The 19,890-nt window shown below is 49.8% G+C and overlaps 3 protein-coding genes across 3 annotated transcripts; 2 read left to right on the top strand and 1 right to left on the bottom strand.

Annotated features, from left to right (window-relative positions):
- Positions 1-7,087: 7,087 nt before the first annotated feature.
- ycjY (Uncharacterized protein) lies at positions 7,088-7,999 on the top strand (the record flags this gene model as incomplete). The annotated part of the gene is made up of 1 exon (XM_037322751.1): positions 7,088-7,999. The coding sequence occupies one exon, from the start codon at positions 7,088-7,090 to the stop codon at positions 7,997-7,999; it is 912 nt and encodes a 303-aa protein (XP_037179270.1).
- Positions 8,000-14,626: 6,627 nt separating this feature from the next.
- Positions 14,627-15,547, bottom strand: CGCA056_v007504 (uncharacterized protein; the record flags this gene model as incomplete). Its single annotated transcript, XM_037322752.1, has 1 exon — positions 14,627-15,547. One exon carries the CDS (start codon positions 15,545-15,547, stop codon positions 14,627-14,629), a length of 921 nt encoding a protein of 306 aa, XP_037179277.1.
- An 861-nt stretch (positions 15,548-16,408) lies between these two features.
- On the top strand, positions 16,409-17,314 carry CGCA056_v007505 (uncharacterized protein; the record flags this gene model as incomplete). Its single annotated transcript, XM_037322753.1, has 1 exon — positions 16,409-17,314. The coding sequence occupies one exon, from the start codon at positions 16,409-16,411 to the stop codon at positions 17,312-17,314; it is 906 nt and encodes a 301-aa protein (XP_037179276.1).
- Between the last annotated feature and the right edge of the window lie 2,576 nt (positions 17,315-19,890).

The following is a 19,890-nucleotide window of genomic DNA, read 5'->3' on the forward strand; positions in this document are numbered from 1 at the left end:
GGAATTGCTCGTGGCTGCTCCTTTTTAGGGGGGCTCAGTACCATTGGTATTGTTGGGAGCTGGACGTAGAACTATCGGGGTGCTGCTCTAAGGGCTCGGAGCAAGTTCGCAGATTCATAACTTCAATTACTTCCCACAACATTCGCTTGTCGATAACCAGGCTTTTGTGATCCCGATTGTCTGTGACATCGTCGTGCAAGCAACTATTAGCGAGCTGATGAGAGATAGTAGAGAGATCCGTGTTACGGCCTGTAAGCCATGATCAACCCTGCATGTTTAGAACATACGAGATCGTAAGCAGCAACGACGCTGGGTGAGAGTAACAACAGTGTGATTGCTTCAATGGTGATGTGGCCGGGGACCAACGGATAAAATTTATTGATTTTACCGTGCTGCCCTGGGATAGGCGTGCAGACGTCGGGAGACATGACGGTCACGCCCGGCATCTATGTTCAACAGATTTTGGCACACGCGGAGAAATGTGTGGGGGAAACATGCGTCGGTGCAGACGGAGCGGTGCACGTACTTAGACATGGTGAAAGCGTGGGGCGAAGTGACGGGAAAGCGCGCCTCGTTTGTTAGCTGTTCCGAAGAAGACTACCTTGGCTTGTGGGGAGCGAATGGCGCTAGCTTCAGCTGAGATTCAACGCATCGGTGGAGGATTGGCTTGAAGGACTCGGGTAATTGCTTGCCACGGCCAATGAGCTCGGCATTGACGAGTTTAAGCTGGAGGATTTAACATGCTCTGGAGGTGATCAAGAATTAGCTGTAGATGAAACGTATGAGATCCTAGCAGATCGGGGTTTTTGCAATACAAATCTGAAGGATCGCGAGGTGCTAGCTCCTTATGGCAAACGCATCTACTGCGCCCTCCACCTGCACACCGGCTGAAGAGGTCAGCCTGGTCCAACGCAACCAAAATGGGCGTCTTACATCTGGGATCCCTGCGTGATTGGACAAGATTTCTGTAGAGTAGTATTTTCATAAGCGTGCCCCTGCATCACAAAGTCGCAGCACAATCAAGTTGGAGGCCAGGCTGACGCCTGGCGACATGGGATATGTGCGCTCTCTAAAGAGGGCGTCCCGGCAGTTATTGTGTCGAGAGATCCTCCTCCATATTTTCCCTTGATCTCAATCTTGCATCGTCGGCAATAATACAGGTATACCCTCACTCGATATTCGAATCTGTCGATGATGTCCACTGCCACATCTTGGTTTCCTGAGATTGAGAGGTCGTCGTCACCTGGGGCGGTGCTTACTTCAGATTGTTCATCCTCTTTAGAACCATCGCCTTCATTGGCGTGCTCCTCATTCTTCTCTGTAAATCTATCCTCGAATGAAAACCTTTCCTCGCGAAGGACGTCCTACGAGAATGCCTTCTTTGAGAGTCTTACAGCATACCACATCGACAGATCAACCGGCAACTGGGATGATCAGATCGACAGCAGACAAAGAACATCAAGCCCATCATCCCACATTCTGACATCGAAGCTCTGTGAACGTTGCTTGCTTTTCGAGGATTTATATCTACGCCCTCTAATGCCATCGCCAGGCGGCACCTCTCCTCCCCAATTCCAACTCCTCCACCATGCAACTTGGAAGGACCTGCGGGACTCGGCATTGAGCGGCTGTGAGCTCTGTAAAGTGCTCAGGAACGGATGCTTGCATTCACATCGACAGAGGCTGGGAGCTTCTGCATTCACAAAGACGGAACAGATCGAGACACTATTCGAGGACGTAAAAAACCTCGTCATCCGATCATCTGGCGAGACAGCTGCTAGCAATGACAATGCAGATTGTCTGGTGGGCTTCAATGGTCTCAACAAAAACCCACGGACCCAATGGCGGAATCATGTGTACAATTGGAGCCTGGTCACATATTGTGACCGATCGGGAGATCACCCCCACGTAGATGCAGATTTTATCCTTGGAAATAATGATGGTGAGCTCATTATAACTCCGGCAAAAGGGTTGACCAAATGGCATGGACCGAACAGCTTGAACTGACTCTTGTGTAGATGATGGGCCACATCTGACCCACGGCGGTTTCGATGGCAGATGCTGCTTACGGACACCAGACCTGAGCCTAGCTCAGAAATGGATCTCGGAGTGCCAGCATTTCGATAAAGAATGTGTTTTTAGACATGTTCCTAATCCATTTCTTCAGACAGAACTTCCTACTCGTCTTGTTAGAATTGAGAAAGGAGGCAACCGAGTGTGGTTGCAACCGACTGAAAGTGAGCAGCAGTACGAATACGCCACTCTCAGTCATGTTTGGGGAGGCACCAATACTCCATCCACAACCAAAGACAATCTTGATGACCGCATACACAACGGCATCAAGACTTCTGAGCTTCCTGCAACCTTCAGAGATGCCATCACTGTAACTGATGCACTGGGTTATTGTTTTCTTTGGATTGACTCTCTGTGCATTGTACAGGATGACAAGACGGATTGGGAGCATGAATGTCCCCGTATGGCGTCGATTTACCAGGGCTCGGTGGTCACTCTGGCCGGCCCAACGGCTAAAGACTCACATGCAGGGTTGCTGCATGACCGAATATTACTTGACGAGCCATCTGACATGTACCAAACTCCACTGCAATATCGCAACGAGCACGGAGAGTCTCAGAGCCTTCTGACCATGTACTATCCCGGCTTCAGGGATCACACGAAGAAGATTTATCCGTACAAAACTGAAAACAACTCAGTACTCTTACGACGCGCCTGGATATTTCAAGAGAGTCTCTTATCCAGGCGCACACTGAACTTTGGCTCGACCCAGATGTATCTCGATTGCAGAAGGGGCACGCGATACGAGATGTCCCATCAAGGGGAAGGCTTCGGGCTTCGCCAAAGGCCGCAATATCTTTCCTTCACTGAGCGTCAGCCGGGTGAATATTATAGCTGGTGGAGGAGAGGAGTAAAGAAGTATTCTAGATGCGAGCTCACGTTCTTTTCCGATCGTTTGCCGGCGATATCCGGAATCGTCCATCGCCTTCCGCCCCCAATACCCGACCAGTACGTCGCTGGTCTTTGGAGGAATGATCTCCAAAGATCTCTGCTATGGTACAACGGGGAAGGGCACAGCCCGGGTTGTCAGTCTGATTCTCCGATGAAGGCACAGTACTTAGGTCCTAGCTGGTCCTGGGTTTCACTGCCAACACCAATCACCTACCCTGACCCAATTCATACAGAAAATGCTCCGCTGTTATGGAGTATGAAAACAATATTTGCTTCTACTTCACCATATGGGGCAGATCCGTACGGCCGAGTCAAAGATGCTAGACTGATACTCCGCGGGAAAACAGCTCCGGCAGTCATCGCCCTCTTCGAGAATAACACTCCATCGAAAGGTACTTTATTCATATCTCCAATTGTCCAATCGAAGAGCTCCTTCAACAAAGCACAATTCTTTCCTGATGACCCCAGGCGCTTTCATTCGGTTCCCTTAGTCAACGGCGTGGGCGACTTGTTTTGGGACTCTTTTGGCGGTCGGACCTCTACGTACCCGCAGAGTTGTGACCATGAATGTGTAATATTATTTCTCGCTGCAATCGTTGAACTGGACTCTTGTGGAATTGCGTATGCTTTGGTATTGGAGCCAGAAGGAAAGGCACATGATGTTTTCCGACGGATTGGCCTTGCGGTCATTCGTATTCGCCAGGAAGATCTAATTTGGTGGCATAGTGACTGCGAAGAAACGGATGTAGCCATCATATGAGCATCAATCATGAACAACTACTGCTATTCAAGCTCCAATTGGTCAATCTAGGAGACAGCGAGCGGAGTCTCCAGGTCTCCGATGAGTATGGGCTTTTGCCACAATGCAGAGATATTCATGTTAGTGCATGGGTCAATAAAAACCCATCCTGCTGGCGTTTGGCGCTTCGTGAAACTGGAATCCGTCAAAAACGGTGGCAAGATCGTGATGGGGCCAAACGGTAACTTCGTTTCATGATTCCCTGACTAAGCGGCGAACTTCGGGGGGCTCAGAAGCCATAATTCTCTTGGCGAAAAGGTAGCTGTGTGCCGGGCCCCGTCTGAGTTGAGGGCGTATGCGAGACATTCACGAAGAACCAGGGCGTGGCGAAAAGACTGGTAGGCGCTTGACGCTTGACGCTTGTGTTCTGCGGCGTACGGAGCGCGCGAGCGGTCCAGTCGCGGTCGCAGAAAGACTGAGCGTTATGTGTCCAAAAAACGTCTGAGAGTCTCGTCTGTGTTCGCTTTCTGTCAGTTATTGTGAGTGTGCGGGTTCCGTGCCACGGGCGAATCAGTATTTGTGTATGTTTCGGGCTGGAATGGATGCGATTCGTCGGCTGGGTTGAGGGGGTGTAGGAACGGGGGGTGAGATTCTCTGCGGTGTCCGGGCTGTCACCTGTTTTTCTCCGAACATGGTGAGGGATGGGAAGGGATACAATGTGTCAGAAGTCAGATCGGACGATCTACTCAGCTGTCAAAGCAAATGGATGGGGGAATCTGGACAAGGCGAGGCAGCTGGGAGCGAAAGTAGACGGGGGAAGGATTTCGCAATGGGACGAGACGAACTCTGAGGTTATCGGAGTGGTGGGCAGATCAAATCGTCATGGACTATGCCGTAGCTTTCTCTCGTTAAACTCGGGTGTTAAGGTGATAGCCTTTGACGGATCAATGTTGCCGAAGTCAAATCGCCGAAGGGTTCGAAGTCTGTCCCAAGCTCCTTTAGACATAGCTTGAGCTTGAGCTTATTCAAAGGTCGAATTGAGGGGTCTTTTTTTGTTCAATGACTTTGGTTCGTTCCTACAATTTGCCTTTGAGAATGAAAGGTTAAGCTTATTGCCCTATCTGCATATTCGCCATGTGCTGCTGCCCATCCCACCGCGCGGACGTACTTTGACCCGCCGTTCCCGCAAAAGCTTGACTGCCGACATGTGCTGCTTTGATATCTTTCCTGTTTAAAGGGATTATGGGAATTTGAATTGGGCGATTTCGGGATTCAGAAGGGGTTTTGCAGTTTCCGAGGATTAGAAGGATAGTGGGATTGTCTAGACCCCGTATCCCATGGCCGGATGAAAGTGATACATACCGATAGGGCTGAGGTACATTACCCACCCTTGGCGTGTCAGTGATCTTTGACTCATGACCGATCGGATGCTCTTTTCTTCAATGCTGGATCTATGCTCGGGCTCTTGTAGGACTCCGGTTTTTGCCGCTGCTTTCGAGTGTGCTTGCTGGCTCGCGGCCATGGGTACAGACTACTGGCCACTGCGCTTGTCAAGAGGAGACGGCTGTTTCCGGGTTGCCGACGGCGGGTCGTTTATGTCTGTGTCAGATCGTAGAAGATAAAGATTCGGGGTGCATTTGATGCCGGGAAGACTCATTTAAGGTGTGAGTGGGGTTGCCGGCTATGCTGATAAGAGGTTAGAATCTGGACCCCTTTTCTAGGGAATTTGGCGATGCTTTCTGAAGGTAGAGAAACATTGCCAGTGCATGTGGTTTTCGGCAAGCCCATTTAAGGTGTGAAGGCCATGGGTCATGATGAAGGACAACTGAACTTTGGACCCTTTTTCTCAGAAATTGGCGATATTCGGCGATCTTAAAAGTGGCCCGACGTGTGAAACCCGATAGGTTCTAATTACGATGCTGGAAATCGTTGGTGTCAGATCCAATGTAAGCCGTGCATAGGAATCTAATAACAACAACAGCAGATGCTGCTCTATGAGGGGACATGGATCATCATCAAGACAGCCATAAGGTCTGATGTTCCGAAATCTAATATTTCGTGCAATTAAGACAGGTGACGCCTGACATAGCGTGAAAAGATGAGTGCATCGAGTCATTCATACATCGAGAACTTGAGACAGGGTTGTCTAAGGCCTAACCCTTTTATCTTACTTGATAAGAAACATAGCATATACTGGACTCTCAATTATCTGGAAAGGTCACATTTCATATCTGAAGACCACATATAAAGAACATAGGATGCAGACGAGTCAGGGGCCTGAATTATGCCTGCCGGGCTCCAGGTAGAAGATTCAACGTCAGTCACTATAAAGGTTTGAAGACAGCAACATGGACCTTTCGTTGCGCGTTAAATGTCTTTGAGAATTTTGCGTCACCACATAGGTGAACCTTGGATACTGTGTGTCGGAAACACAGTGGGCCGCGGAAGTTCTTGCTTTACGACACAGGTTTGAAGCAGGTAAACTTGTGGAAGGACGCGACTATTTCAACCTCAGTCCAGGAGACTGTTTCCGTCAAGAATAGTGCCCAGATCGTTCAGCCCTGGAGAGAGAACAATTCCGGTAGCATCTCTGCGAATAGAGCTAAGGCATAGGCCCGTAAGGCGTAAGCAATTTGCCCACTGAGTGTGCGTTGAAATCATCGCGCCGCTGTTTCTCAATCTTGCCATGTGCTTTGATGGGCTAAATGCATCGTCGTGATTTAACTAAAAGGCATGTCTCCTCATCTTGGAATCTATTTAAATGAGAAAGGCTCTCTTATAGCACTGTGCTGATCAGTACTGAGCTGCTGCTTCAGGAAAGGCTTTTCCGGCTTATTTTCATGTCAACCACCACTACTATGAGGCTTAGTTAAAAGCCAACAAACCTTTTAGATTCATTCGGATGAAGCACATTATAATTGCAGGCTTACTGGAAATAGCATTCAACTGTTCGGGGTCCTCCACAAGTCCGGTAACCTCAATATCACGGAGTTAACAGAGGTAACCATGAACCTTGCTCGACTCTCATAATAGTTCTAGGTAGTCGTTTTCGTAAGGTATCCGGAGAGGCTGGTAACTCCGCAACTTTGCATTAACTGATTCGCCGAATTTCGCTAAATATTGAACTCTACTGGAGCATTGGATTCCACAAAATGGAACCTGGATGCGAATCATAGTACATCAATCCTAGCTACTGAACGCCCTACACCCTACTGCCAAGATTCAGCCGAGGTCAACTACTAACTTCTATGAGTGAATACTAATCTCGGAATTGTCTTATACAAACCATTGCGATAATTATCTAAGGATAAATACAAGAGTGTAGGCCACTCAAGTGCCAATAACGGGCATCATGGAAGTCAGCCAGCCCAACATACGAGAGTTATGACGACATCACGCCAGGTAACCTACGACAGCCGCGGGTTGAAGATCTTTGCAAATCTTTTCTTTCCTCCCGCGTCAGCTCCCGACCGCAAGAATGCTTCAATTGTTGTTGGTCACCAGGGTACAGGTGTCAAAGAGCAAGCCTCCGGCCTGTACGCCAAAACCCTTGCATCTGAAGGGTTCATCACCCTCGCCTTTGATGCAGCCTACCAGGGAGAAAGCGAGGGCTTACCCCGAGGCTTAGAGGATCCAGCACAACGTGTCGAAGACATCAAATCCGCAGTCACATATCTCTCAACCCTCGGAAACGACGTAGTCGACCCGTCTCGAATTGGCTGCGTAGGCGTCTGCGCATCTGCAGGCTACGGAATCAGCGCTGCAGCAACAGATCAGCGCATCCAGGCTGTCGCCGGCGTATCTACAATGTGCTTTGGCACTTTGACCCGAGAAGGCATGAAGGATCCAGTAACCGGACAAATCGACGCTGTGAAACTGTCCCAAGGCTTGGAGCAGGCCGCGAAGGCTCGGATCGACGAGATGGAAGGCAAGGCGTCAGTGACTCACAACATCCTGGACGTGTTTTCCCACCCAAGGGAGGACATCAGGGCATACTACAATGATCTTCGGTGGAGTAATACCAGATGCACCAACGAGATGGTTACGAGGAGCATGGAGCTTCTCGTCACATTTGACTCATTTCAATATGTTGAGTGGATCTCGCCGCGGCCTCTGCTGTTGGTTGCCGGAAACGAGGCAATGACGTTCCCATATAGTCAACAGATTCTCCAGAGGGCCAAAGAGCCGAAGGAGCTTTTCGTCATTGGTCGGGCTGGCCACGTTGAGTTGTATCAGGATGTGTCAAAGAGTGGACCGAAGCTGGTTGACTTCTTTGCAAGGGCGCTTTGCATGTAAGGAGTCCCGGAATGGGTTATAACTAGTTTCCAGAGTCAATAGAATCCATGCAACAGCTCTTTGGTGAAGAAACGGCAGCGGACGAGTATTTTCCAAACAAGATGCAGTCCGTATCCTCATGTATGGTGGTCCATATGACATGGTAGTGAAAGCTTAGACAATAGCATGTCCAGATTCCTCTGACTCGTAGCTCCTAATCTAAGAGAATACAGACTTCTCGCTGGACGATATGTATGGTTGAGTCATTCAATTCGCCTCAATGTTTCAGGGACAAATGAGGTTGTCCAAGGCCAAGGTGGCCTTCCTTAATGGATACCTTCGAAGACATGCTGCCAGAGAATTACACCGGTCAAGCATCGCGGTTATCGTATCCATAATTTATGCAGACACAGATGCGTGAAACCATATGGGTATCTCTCTGTAGCGGGGAACCTCCACTGGTTATCATATCAGTGGAAGGGTGCGACGAAGTCGCCTAAGCTTAACTCGCAGCTTTACGCCCTTACATTTTAAAGTCAAACTGATAGACTGTAAGGCGCTATTTACTGAGAGATCTGCTTAGCACTAGAGGTAGTAGCTTATTTTACCTACATAAAGATGTTGAAAACGGTGTAGTTAACTTCCTGAAAGGCCATTTTATTACTGCTGCGGTCGATAACCTCCCCTTTCTATCCTTATTGTTATCTTCCTTCTTGTCACTGTTGTCCTTGTCACCATCGTCCTTGTCACCATAGTCCTTGTCACCGTCATCCTTGTCACTGTCATCCTTGTCACTGTCATCCTTGTCACTGTCATCCTTGTCACTGTCATCCTTGTTGTTGTTATTCTTATTATCGTCGTCCTTGTTATTATTGTCCTTGTTATCGTCGTCTATGTTGTTATTATCCTCCCTGTTATTGTTATCGTCTCTGTTATTATTATCCCTGCTATCACAATTATTAGTTTCATCTAAAGTGTTCCTCGTCAAATAGATAGTGAAGCGTGAAGCTTAATTAACTTATAAGATGTTATAATAAATTATAAAAGATTAAATTGTATAGATTTAAGAGGCTTATTTCTGCATATATCACTTTAATGTTTGTAAGATAGTTCAGGTTTAGGTTAAATAGCATAAGGTAGAAAACGTCTTTAGTAAAGTTAATCTACTTGCGCAGTCTCTTTACCTTCCTACCCATCCCAATATCTTGCGCAACTAGCTCCATGACAACAAATGTTGCGTCTGGGGTATTGTTTTTGACGCATCGTAGCCCTCCTATCTACCTGGCATCTCCAGGGAAAAACGCAAGCACCGGACTAAGAGCTTCACGATACAAATACCGCTCTCTCTCCCTTGCTGTCGCCTCCTCACGGCCCATGCCTCCCTCCTCGTCTAGTTGCACCGTGATAAGCTGGTAGTCGTCTCCATGGGTCTTGCACCAGATCCTTGTTACTTCCACGATCGTTCCTATGAATCTTGCAGTATAGAAGAGCGTTGCGAGCGCCGAAATGACAAAGCTGGCCTGGGTGACCCGGCAAGGTGTAGCCATGTCCTCTGGGCATTAACGAGTCAGGTACCACGGGAGAGGGCTCGGATGCTGCATATCCGAAAAGTCTGGCGATGCCTGCGCTGATAGGCTGTGAAACCAGAAGAACGCGAGAAGACCATCGTATAATAATGAAAAGGTTTGAGAGAATTGACCGAAAAAGCCCATGATGAATCAATCATAAGAATTGCAGATAAAATTGCAACCGCGAGGGTGGCATCGACAAGCCTAGGTAAGAAAGGAAAACGTCAGCATCACCATCGAGTTTCATTGTAGAACGATGGGGAGGCGTGGAAAAAAGAAATGACATACTCCTGCGACCAGACCAGCGGAACCTTAGGAGGCTGATTGCAGTTCGGATCACAGCGGACCGGCTGACTTGGGCTGGAATTCCAACCCTCGGCGCCCCATTTTTCCCATAGTTTCAGTCGATAGTTTCTGGAGGATATCATCAAAAAGAGACTGACAGCCGTCGCACAGAGGCAAAACTCAGGTACGAAGGTGAACCTGTCGGTTATCTTGGCTGCCATTTTCACAAGCTGCAATGTCAACAATGTGACGGGTAAGTAGGCATGGACAATCTTGACCTTTTATTGTGTCTGAACGTATGATACATCATAAAAATGATGCGTTAATCACGGTTGGTAGCTACCTTGACTGCTCGTATCTGGGTGGAGGTTCCGAGACTGAAACTTGCTCATACTGCCGCAGGGGTCACGGGAATGCGGCGGCGCGATACCTTCTGCATCGCACAGCGCGAATGAACTTGGACACACTTACTGGCTTCGTCGAATGGGGAAGTAAATCAAACATTGAGTGGGATTTTGTCTTCATTTCTAGTTGGCAGGAGCGAGTGCCCCGAATATCCAGATATTTTGGTCAAGACTAATAGTGCAATGGCTATTTTACACTACAGCACAGGTCATCATTGCATCAAGCAGATTGCACACGGCGTATGTTACTCGGGCTATGGTCCAAGTACATGCTGTTTCATTATAATTTATGATGGAGCTTGGTACTTCAGATTCGAAGCTTTATGAACGTCCACGTCTTGGCAGCGCCATGCAGCAATCATGCGCACCTCTTGCTTGGCTCAGCTTCCGAGCAGGTATGCGCAAATTGACCCCGCAGTCGCTACGACTCAACGTTTATTTTGAATCGCCTCGTACATCAAGGTAGAGAGTCCAAGTCATATAGAACCTCAATCACCGTCTTCATCCGCTGTGTCTCGACCCTTCCATCAGCTAGATCGATCTCCTACTATCCATAAACATACCTCCCAAGCCTCAGGGTCAATCCAATCTGAGAACTTTTCATCTTCGACCTTTTCCCATGGCTCTCATCGTTAAATGGGGCGCTGCGCCGCAGTCTCTACTCAAAGCACACCGACGATACCTGCACTCGGACAGGCATAAGCCCCGAAAGTCTCCCCGTCAGCTCAGTGACGAGGCTCCATGGCCTCGGTCCCCCTTTCCATCACCCCATGAGATTCTGGGCGCGCAACCGGGGGTGCATTACACCAAAAAGGGCTTCTACCGGCTCGTGAAGCTATATCACCCCGATCTTCGTACTCTGAACAAAACCCGCGTGGTCAGTGTTTCGCACGCAACTATGACTGAACGCTACCGCCTTGTGATTGAGGCACATAAAATACTCAGCGATCCAAAGAAGCGCTTGCTGTATGAAAAGTATGGACTGGGTTGGAGTGAGTCCGGACAGCGGACTCAGCAAGCACCTCGCCCTTCACACAGTACCATGGCTCGTTCGAGATACGATGACGCCTCATTCACTCAGAAGGGCTCACCAGAGCGTCAGTTTCCAATCTACGCATCAAACTCTGTAGTTGCCATTGTTTTTGTTGCGATGGCGATGGCGGGGGGCATTGCTCAGCTCGAGCGTGCTCGAAAGGCCAGGTGGGATTTCCAAAAGCGAGATTTAGTCCTGCAGGAGGCAATTAGCAGAGATCTCCAAAACCTGGCAGACCAGCTCGAAGGAAAACCAAGAGACTTGAGAATATTAGAATTCTTGGCACGAAGAGAACTTAGCAGCTGGTCAACACTGGAGGACCCGCACGGAGGATTCAACCCGTACGAAAACGTTTGCCGCCATTGATCATTTGAGCTATGTGTCTCAATTTCCGAGTGGTTAATTATCAGGATTATATCTCTCTGGAAGAATATGTAATTGAAATCAACTGGTATTGTCTTTCCCTGGCCTACTTTGCTTAGAGTTCTGCTATCAGGGCGGGTGGTGGGCATAGACGACGATAGGGACGACGACGACAACGACAACAACAATAGGGACAGGAAAAGGAATCAAGATAAGAAAGGCAGAAGCCACAGGGACGACAGGGACGACAGGGACGACAGTAAGAATAGAATTGTGTGAGCAAAATAGACTATCAGACCGAATGTGAGTAGTTATCCGCCTGGACAAAAAGCCCAACATCCCTGTTAAGTTTATTGTTCTTACTGCATCGTCGATCTTATCCTCGCGACAGCCTAGACTATCCCCCTTAAAAATTGAAATGCTCAGCTTCGCGTTCGGCAGCTGTAAGAAACTCTGGTATATCGCAACAAATGCCGCTCAACTTGACGTGGTCTAGTCCGGTAAAGCCATCTGCATCTATAGCTAAAACATCACCACCTGGTAGTAAAGCTCGAATGATCTGTATATTACCCGCCCGCCGAAGACCTAGGTACCCGCCATAAGTGGTGATTTCCTTGCCAGAACCAGTTGACATATCATATGCTTCACTTCGAGGCATGATACTTCTTCGACCATGTTGAGGATCTAAGGTGATCCTGCAGGCAAAGATCAACGGTGTGAGGTACACAGTTCGGCGCCAAGATCTATGCTCCTTCACAAATACTGATCCTGAAGCGCCGAGGGACACTAATTTCTCCACGACGTTGGCGGTGCGGTGCAAAGTTCCCTCACCAGTACCACATCCGAGCAGCTTAGCCAGCAGCTGACTAGCTGTCATGCAAACCTCGCGGGCCATCTCGCCAGCTAGAATCTTGCCTTCGGGGGCGTCAAGAAAGCAAGGGTAGGTGATGTTACCCATGTAGGATGCGTTACCTATGGGTAAGTATAGAGCAATGGTACTGTCGTATTCGAGAAGGACCTTCATCTTTTCGTTCATAGTGAACGACTTTAGCCATCGCAGGTTGGATGCTATCTCATGAACCGCTTCAGGAAAGACTCTTCGATCCTCCTTGGAAGAAAGGTTTACGAGCCCGTTGCTCATGAGCCAGACGAGGCTCTCCTTACTGACCAAGGTAAGTGTCATCGCAGCCCGTAGGATATGCTTCATAACAGGATCGAAGCCCCTTGGGGGAAGCGCACCGGTAGCTTCGTTGATGACCTGCAACATACGATGAATATCATCTGCAGATGACACCATTTCCAATGCGCTGTAGATGTGCCACAGCGCAGTTGACCCATCAAAAAGTCGACCTTCATCATCAGAGATTGACAGCCTTGGCACCGTGAGAAATAACTTCTCGACGAGGGATATTCGGCCGTAGCTGATAGCTTCACAGACAATCCTGGGGTTGAGTGGAAAGACAGAATTCTCAAGGCCGAGGGAAAACACCTCGTCAGGAACTGAGTTTTTGATCATATCTTTGAATAGGCCGTCGCTGTCGCAAGGATTTGTGTATCGTCGAGTGCTCTTCTGTAGCAAAAGGCGGAGTGTTGCTGTATGACGGACGAAATATAAAGGATTCCGACGTTTAGACGGTCCCTTCAGAGGCAAGTCGCTGAGCTTGGCTCCTCTTAACATCAATAACTGCGCGGCGTCAGCGCCGCCTGAAAGCAAGCTGGCACCCACTATCGGAAGTTGTTCATAGCATTCTTTGGCCGATATGAACGAAACCGACAGTCTGGGGCTCATGCCAAGATCAATACACTGTCTCATCATGTCGAGATGTCCAGTGATAGAGGCCCAGATGAATGCGTAACTTTCATCTCGGGCCACGGCATTTGGCACCAGGCGCTGACAAAGAACGGAGCTGAACCATCGCGACACCAATGCCCATTGAAGATGATCTTTGGATGCCAGTGAGCATGAGATGTCCTGAAGAATCTCGATAGGCAAGTCCCAGATGGCCATCTTGCTGCTGGCGACAGGCTTAAGAATTTCCATTCTGTAATGATCCAAGCTTCCGAGTTGTGTTCTTTTGCTAACGGTGGCCTGGCGATTTTTGGTAGAAAAGAAGTGACGGAGTAGGTGTGTTGGTTTTGTGCATGAAAGTTGGGTGAGTATTTGGAGTGTTAGGAATGGAAATAATGACAATGCAGTCGCAAGTCTAGGGAATTCCGAATACTTTAATGTACAACAGCGGATATCAGTGGAATGTTTCGGAGTTACGAAATCTGACCAGATGTTTCAAAAAAAAAAACCCAATTCGAGGCCTTACCCGGGGGCGACGAGTGACCATTTGCATTCTCACAACCTTGAGGGTAGTGGCTCAAAGTGGTGACATCTGAGGTATGCATATGTATAGACTTGCTCTCGGTGGGGACGTATCTACCTACAAAGTAAGCCATTAATCAAATCTAAAGTCTAGGTGTATTCAAATAGTTTCGAGATCCCAACGAATGAAAAAGCCCTACGACCATTTACTTTGGTTGCCCTCAAATAATTCACTGGAAGTTTGGAAAATAGCAAGAACACAAATTGTCATCCGCTCCCGCAGGAACTCTCATTGATCAATCAAATGCAGATCTTGCCAGTTCGTCTCATTTCCAAAGAAGAAATAGCAAGTCAGGGTTCTCTTTAGCTGAACCATTGAACATTCATGGTAGATGATAGCGAGTATGGTGCGGATACTAAAGATTAGTAGCAGAATCGTAGCTACAAAGGTTGAGCTCCGCTGCCTCGCGGAACATCTCCGCCAGAATGGCAAAGCTCACTACCTGACAGCAGAGGGGAAGACCGGTGATGGGACTCTGAAGCGACACAGTTATAGACGTGATTGGCAGCGGCAAAGACCGGCTTTGACAGCTACTAAGACAGACATCGTTGATCAGAATCACAGCATTATTTGAGTGCAAGAAACTGTATGTCTCTAAACGTATTATTGCTAAAATATCAGGCCTACGTGCTAGCCGCCGCTGTCGTCGTGACAGGTGCAGCACTTGTTGCAGTAGATGTGGCTGCCGCCGTAGTGCCCGAAGTAGTCGAAGTTCCTGTTGATCCACCCTTCACAACCGTAGCTCGGACAACTTGACCGAGCGTGTTGAAGACGATATTGACTAACGAGCTTAGCGGAGCATACTCGTAGACCTTTTGAACCAAGCCATTGCCGAGGTCCGTCTGAGATCCTGTGAAAGTCATGTTCTGCTGGTAGTTGCCAATGATGCTGCTAAGAGCGCTACTGCCAGCGTTGGTGACCTCTTGCACAATGTTGCCGAGGTTGTCGATGAGGAAGTTGATCTTGGTGTCGCCGTTGACGATGGAGCCGAGAAGACCATCCACGGCGCCGATGACATCGTCGACGACATCTCCCACTGTGTCGAGGAGGTTGATCAGGAGCGGGTTCAGATCGAGGGATGCCAAGGTACGGTTGACAATGTCGACAAGATTACCGAGGCGGATGACAAGCTCGAGCTCCGCTGAAACGTCAGCGATGGTGATGTTGACTTTCTCGATGCCGATCTGCACGCCAGCATTGATAGTGACGAGCTTAGCGACCTCTGCAGCAAGATTGATCTCGGCGTTGAGGTTGTCGACGTCGAGCTCGATGCGCCCGACGGAGAGCTCAGGGACCTTGAGGTAGACATCCGCAGGAGGTGTGCTGGACGGGGCTGTGGTCGTTCCACCCCCGCCGCTACCATTTGTTATGGTTCCTTGCGCAGCTGTCGAGGTTGGAGTGGTCGCGGAGCCGCTTGCTTGTGGTGTTGAGGACTGTTGGTCGGCTGCCGTAGTTGTCTCGGCAGTGTCCGTCGCGGTGGGAGTTTGTGCCACCGCGAGCGAGACGAGGACCGCGAGAAGGAATGAAAGAATGGAGTACCTCATCTTGATTGAGGTGCGTGCTTGTGTGAAGGAGTGAATGAAGGAACGACGACAACACCAGATGGGGAGAGACGAGGAACGGATTGACGCTGGTGAGCTGTGGGATACTCCAGTCACGGCGACAGGGCCGCCGGGGGATATAAGGCGGCATCGTCCTTCAGCGAAATCAAGGTTGTCAATTTACCTCATCGGCGTCCCCTGTCCATCGCGGAGCAGTGACACATCCACACCCTAAGCGGGACTGGTCCAATGCGGTTCCATATCTAGGGCGGATAATGACAACGGTTCCGAAAAGGCGGTGCTGGCAGCTGGCCCCCCGCCGCCCCCCTTTCCGAAGCGTGGCTAGTCATCTCATGCCGAGACATGCTGCAAGCCCCCGGGCCGATGGGCTGCATGTTTTCCTTGGAATCACTTCCAAGTTTCCAAGGTAAAGTGAAATTGCCGTCCATTATGCATGGGATATCGATGCCGCGTCGACGGTCTGGGCCTTACGCCGTGGGATGAACCAGTCGGGTGATTCGCTTGAACATGGGCTTCGCGTGCGGAGGAGGCTTCCGAGAGGATAACCGACTAAGTGTGGGCTTTGGAGATGGGGAGACTTACCCATGATCTTAGCATGGATTTGTATTGAAGTGGTGTGGGCGTGATGCTTGCCGGCGTTGGGAGAATTCCCTCGTCATCACATCTGGGCCTCGCATCCCCTCCCACATGCGTCAATAGACCATACATCTATCCAGTATTCCCCGCGTCCATGTGAGCAGTAGACCTTGCTCGACTGCGGACTTTCTTCCTGTCGTCTCAACATCTTCATCGGCCTGCTGTGCCGTTCATTCGTTCCTTACGAGACTTCATCAAACCTTCGACATGGGCCCCTTCATCAGCAGGGCATTCGCCTTGCTTGCCGCTCTTTCAACTGCCGTCCTCGCACAGGATGATCCAAAGGGTGATGGCTACTTCGGTTACACTCTCGAACGCCGCGGTGACAATGAGTCCGCCGTGTACGAAACGGAAAGCACCAGTACCGGCATCGATACGCTCAACCCCATTCCGGACGTGTATCTCAACGCGTCTGTGTCAGTCGGCGAGATCAGCATCGAGGTGAAGAACATCACGGCCAAGGTGAACCTCGACGCAAAGGTCCTCAACCTGCTGCACTTCCAGGCTGGCGTCGACGCGAGCATCGATCGTGTCAAGCTGGGCATCTACAACGTGTCTGCCAAGGTCGAGCTCGAGGCCCGTCTGGAGAATGTTGTAAAGATGGTCGACGACGTCCTCACGAGCATCGATCTCAACCCCATCATCGCCACGCTGGGCGACACGGTCGGTGATATCGTCAACAAGACCACCGACGTCATCACGAGCCCCGTCGAGACGGACGCGAGCTCGGTCGCAAAGCGCGACCTGACCTACCGCATCGAGAACAACATCTTGTACTCAGTCAACGACTTCTCCGGTCGCACACACACGAACCGCGTCCTCGCGCAGAACGGTTCGCTATTCGACGTGTACCTGAACAACAACGGCGACGAGACGGGACGTCGCGTTGTCGGATACTACAGCCGCGACATGACCTTCAGCGGCCACAACAAGACCATCTCGATTGACGGGCAGGTCAAGGAGTTTGAGATGCAATACGTATATGCGCCATACCCCGGCCTGGAGGCGTTTAGCAACATCTACATGGACACGACTGGCAAGGTTGTAAGGACGAAGATCGTGGCTGAGGCGGAGGGAGGAGGCACTGCGACGATTAGCAATGACGATCAGTGAGCGGCGCAGACGGCCTCATGGTAGAAAGTGAGAGACAGGGCCTCGAGTCGCCAATTGAAATTGAATCCCGTTACCAACGACATCATAGGACCAATGCCATTGTGGACATCGAATTGCCGTTTAAGATGGTGAGGCATGCCAGTCTGTAAGCAGAAGAACCTCCGACGTCTGGATCGTCCGATTGAAACGGGGAGCCGCCTGTGGGACTTTGACATGCCCCCCATATAATGGAGAAGATATTGGTGGGGGCGTGTTCGTGGGCAGACTGCTGTTTTTTTCTCGCAATGGAACGCGGTCAAAGCTGAATGCACAGAGATCACATAAGTGGGCTATGCCTGTGCGATGGGAATAACTCGGTGTTGTAAGATGACATGTATACGTGGGCATACACCTTCTTCCCTTCTAACTATCAATTGTCGTGACTACATATACGGAGCTGCAGCGTGTTACCAGGGAAAGATTCTGAGCTGTTGCAATTCTTAACAGCGCTGTTATTTCTGGTCCAGGAACAGAACCAAATCCTCCGCGAACTGCGACGCTCTGAGTTCTCGGGCTAGGGCCGGACGGGCAGATCATTCATCTCAGCCCCCATGTAGTAGCGCACGGCGCCGCCAGCGACTTGTTCAGCACCATTTTGTGCTCAATATGAAAGTTGTGCTGGAGTTATGAGTCTGGGTGCAACTCTTCCCCGCTGCAGCATGTCAGGACCACGATAAATTACCGCAAGGTCGCACCCGTTGGTGACCTGGATCTGCCTTGCGACTGCAACGTGGGCGCACTCGGGTCGGTTACACCCAAACGATCAACCGTCTCAACGACGTACTAGTCACCGTTCAGTGGCTGTTGGCAAACTGGGAGTGATCTCGGTAGAAGTCGCTTCTAATTGTTGGACCGTTGGTAGTGTGACTGAATTGTGCTTTCTTTTTGGCTACATTTTAGCCCCTGAACCCCGCGGAGGCTGTTGGCACGGGTTTTCTTTAGCCGTTAATCACAGCCCACAGCTCCAATTTACTCGAGTTCTAGCCAATGTCATCGCCCGACCCAGCTTTATTGATGGAGTTCTTTGATGGAAAAGAAAAACTTCACTGGACAGAATCCCATGTTGTCAACATGGAGGTAACCTTGTAGGGTGGGCTCTGTGAGGTGGTCCACTGCGCAAGGAGATTGTCGCCAGTAGGATCTCGTGGCCTGTCACCCTCTTCTCATCGCCCTGCACGGCAATTCGTCCGACCAATCTCGATAATTTTTGGAGCCAGTGCAGTGTTGGCAGATGCAGAAATCAAGGCAGAGGAAATTTGGCATGTTTCACACGTACGATTCTGGCTCTTCGATATGTTCCGCTTTCGTCGACGTGCGTCGGATAAGCGAGTGCTGAGGGTATGTCGACGCGGTTACGCGGCACCAATGCAAGGGCAGCGAGAGGAGGGAGGGAGTGATGCGCTCGCTCTAACGCGCTGCGACGCTGCGGCGTGATGGAAGCTTGGTACGGGTAATAGTTATGCTTGATTAGCCAGAGCGTTCAGATGATCTGATGGCGGCATACTCAAATCCTGCTTTTGAGAAAAGGGGTAATGTTAGATGGTGTCGCGGCATATCCTTCTTCGTGCGTGGAAGACTGCCTCGTCCTCCTAACCCTGTGCTCAGCTGCGCAGCCAACGGCTGTCATCTCATCTCCGGGGAAGAGTTGAGGGCAAGCCGAGAACGGAACTGTCCGAGTCTTTTCCGTGCTTGAACAACATGTCGTCATTAAAATCGCATTTTGTCGTAGGGTAGCATGCCCCCTGGTCGCGGGCTCCTCCTGTATCGCCGATTGTGGAAACCTTCCGACGGAGCCCCGTACGTTGGTTTTTGACGAAGAGTTTGCTTCCATGAGTCTGTTTGGTTCCATTGCATCTGGGACTCTATCAGCATACGCCTAGCAAAGCGCTTAAGGTTGCCATCTGAATTTCTTTCAATGAAAGAATCTTTTTCGATATCACAGCGCAGACATACATCAGCCCAACTTCCCGTAGTGCACAGAGTGGGATATCAGTCACACAACCTAGGCTTTAGCATGGGTCATTGGACGTTGGCTTGGGCATTATGTTGGGGTTTCTGAGCTCACATTGATGTATTAACTCTCAAGTATTTCAAGCTAAATTGCAAACAGTCTCATTAAAAGCAAGCACCAATTTCTCTTCGTTATGTGTAAAGAAATACAAACTGGCGTCGCCACTCACAACCGAACCCATCCAACCCGAGTTCCCGAAACTGTGGAACGAAGCATACTTAAGTTCCACAAGACAATGAGCTTTCAGGTTTATCTTGCAGTTTATATAGTATGTAGCTGTCGTCCAACTGCTCATGTTTAACCAGAGTGAGGATCATTGGCAACTATGTGAGGACCTCCAGGTGGTATCTCTGACAGGTTCGCCTTCGCTCCTGATCCACCAACGATTCGACGCATTCCGAACAGAAGAATTGTCTAGTACCGGACGCTTCTGCCCCAATCTGACGTCTGGGTCATGAGGACCTCTTCGAAGACACTCATGGCGCCCATAGGTTGCATTAACTCTGGCAGCAGCTTCAAGCGCTCT

Source organism: Colletotrichum aenigma, assembly GCF_013390185.1.
Source record: "Colletotrichum aenigma strain Cg56 chromosome Unknown KSG_Cg56_contig04, whole genome shotgun sequence".
NCBI classification, from domain to species: domain Eukaryota; kingdom Fungi; phylum Ascomycota; class Sordariomycetes; order Glomerellales; family Glomerellaceae; genus Colletotrichum; species Colletotrichum aenigma.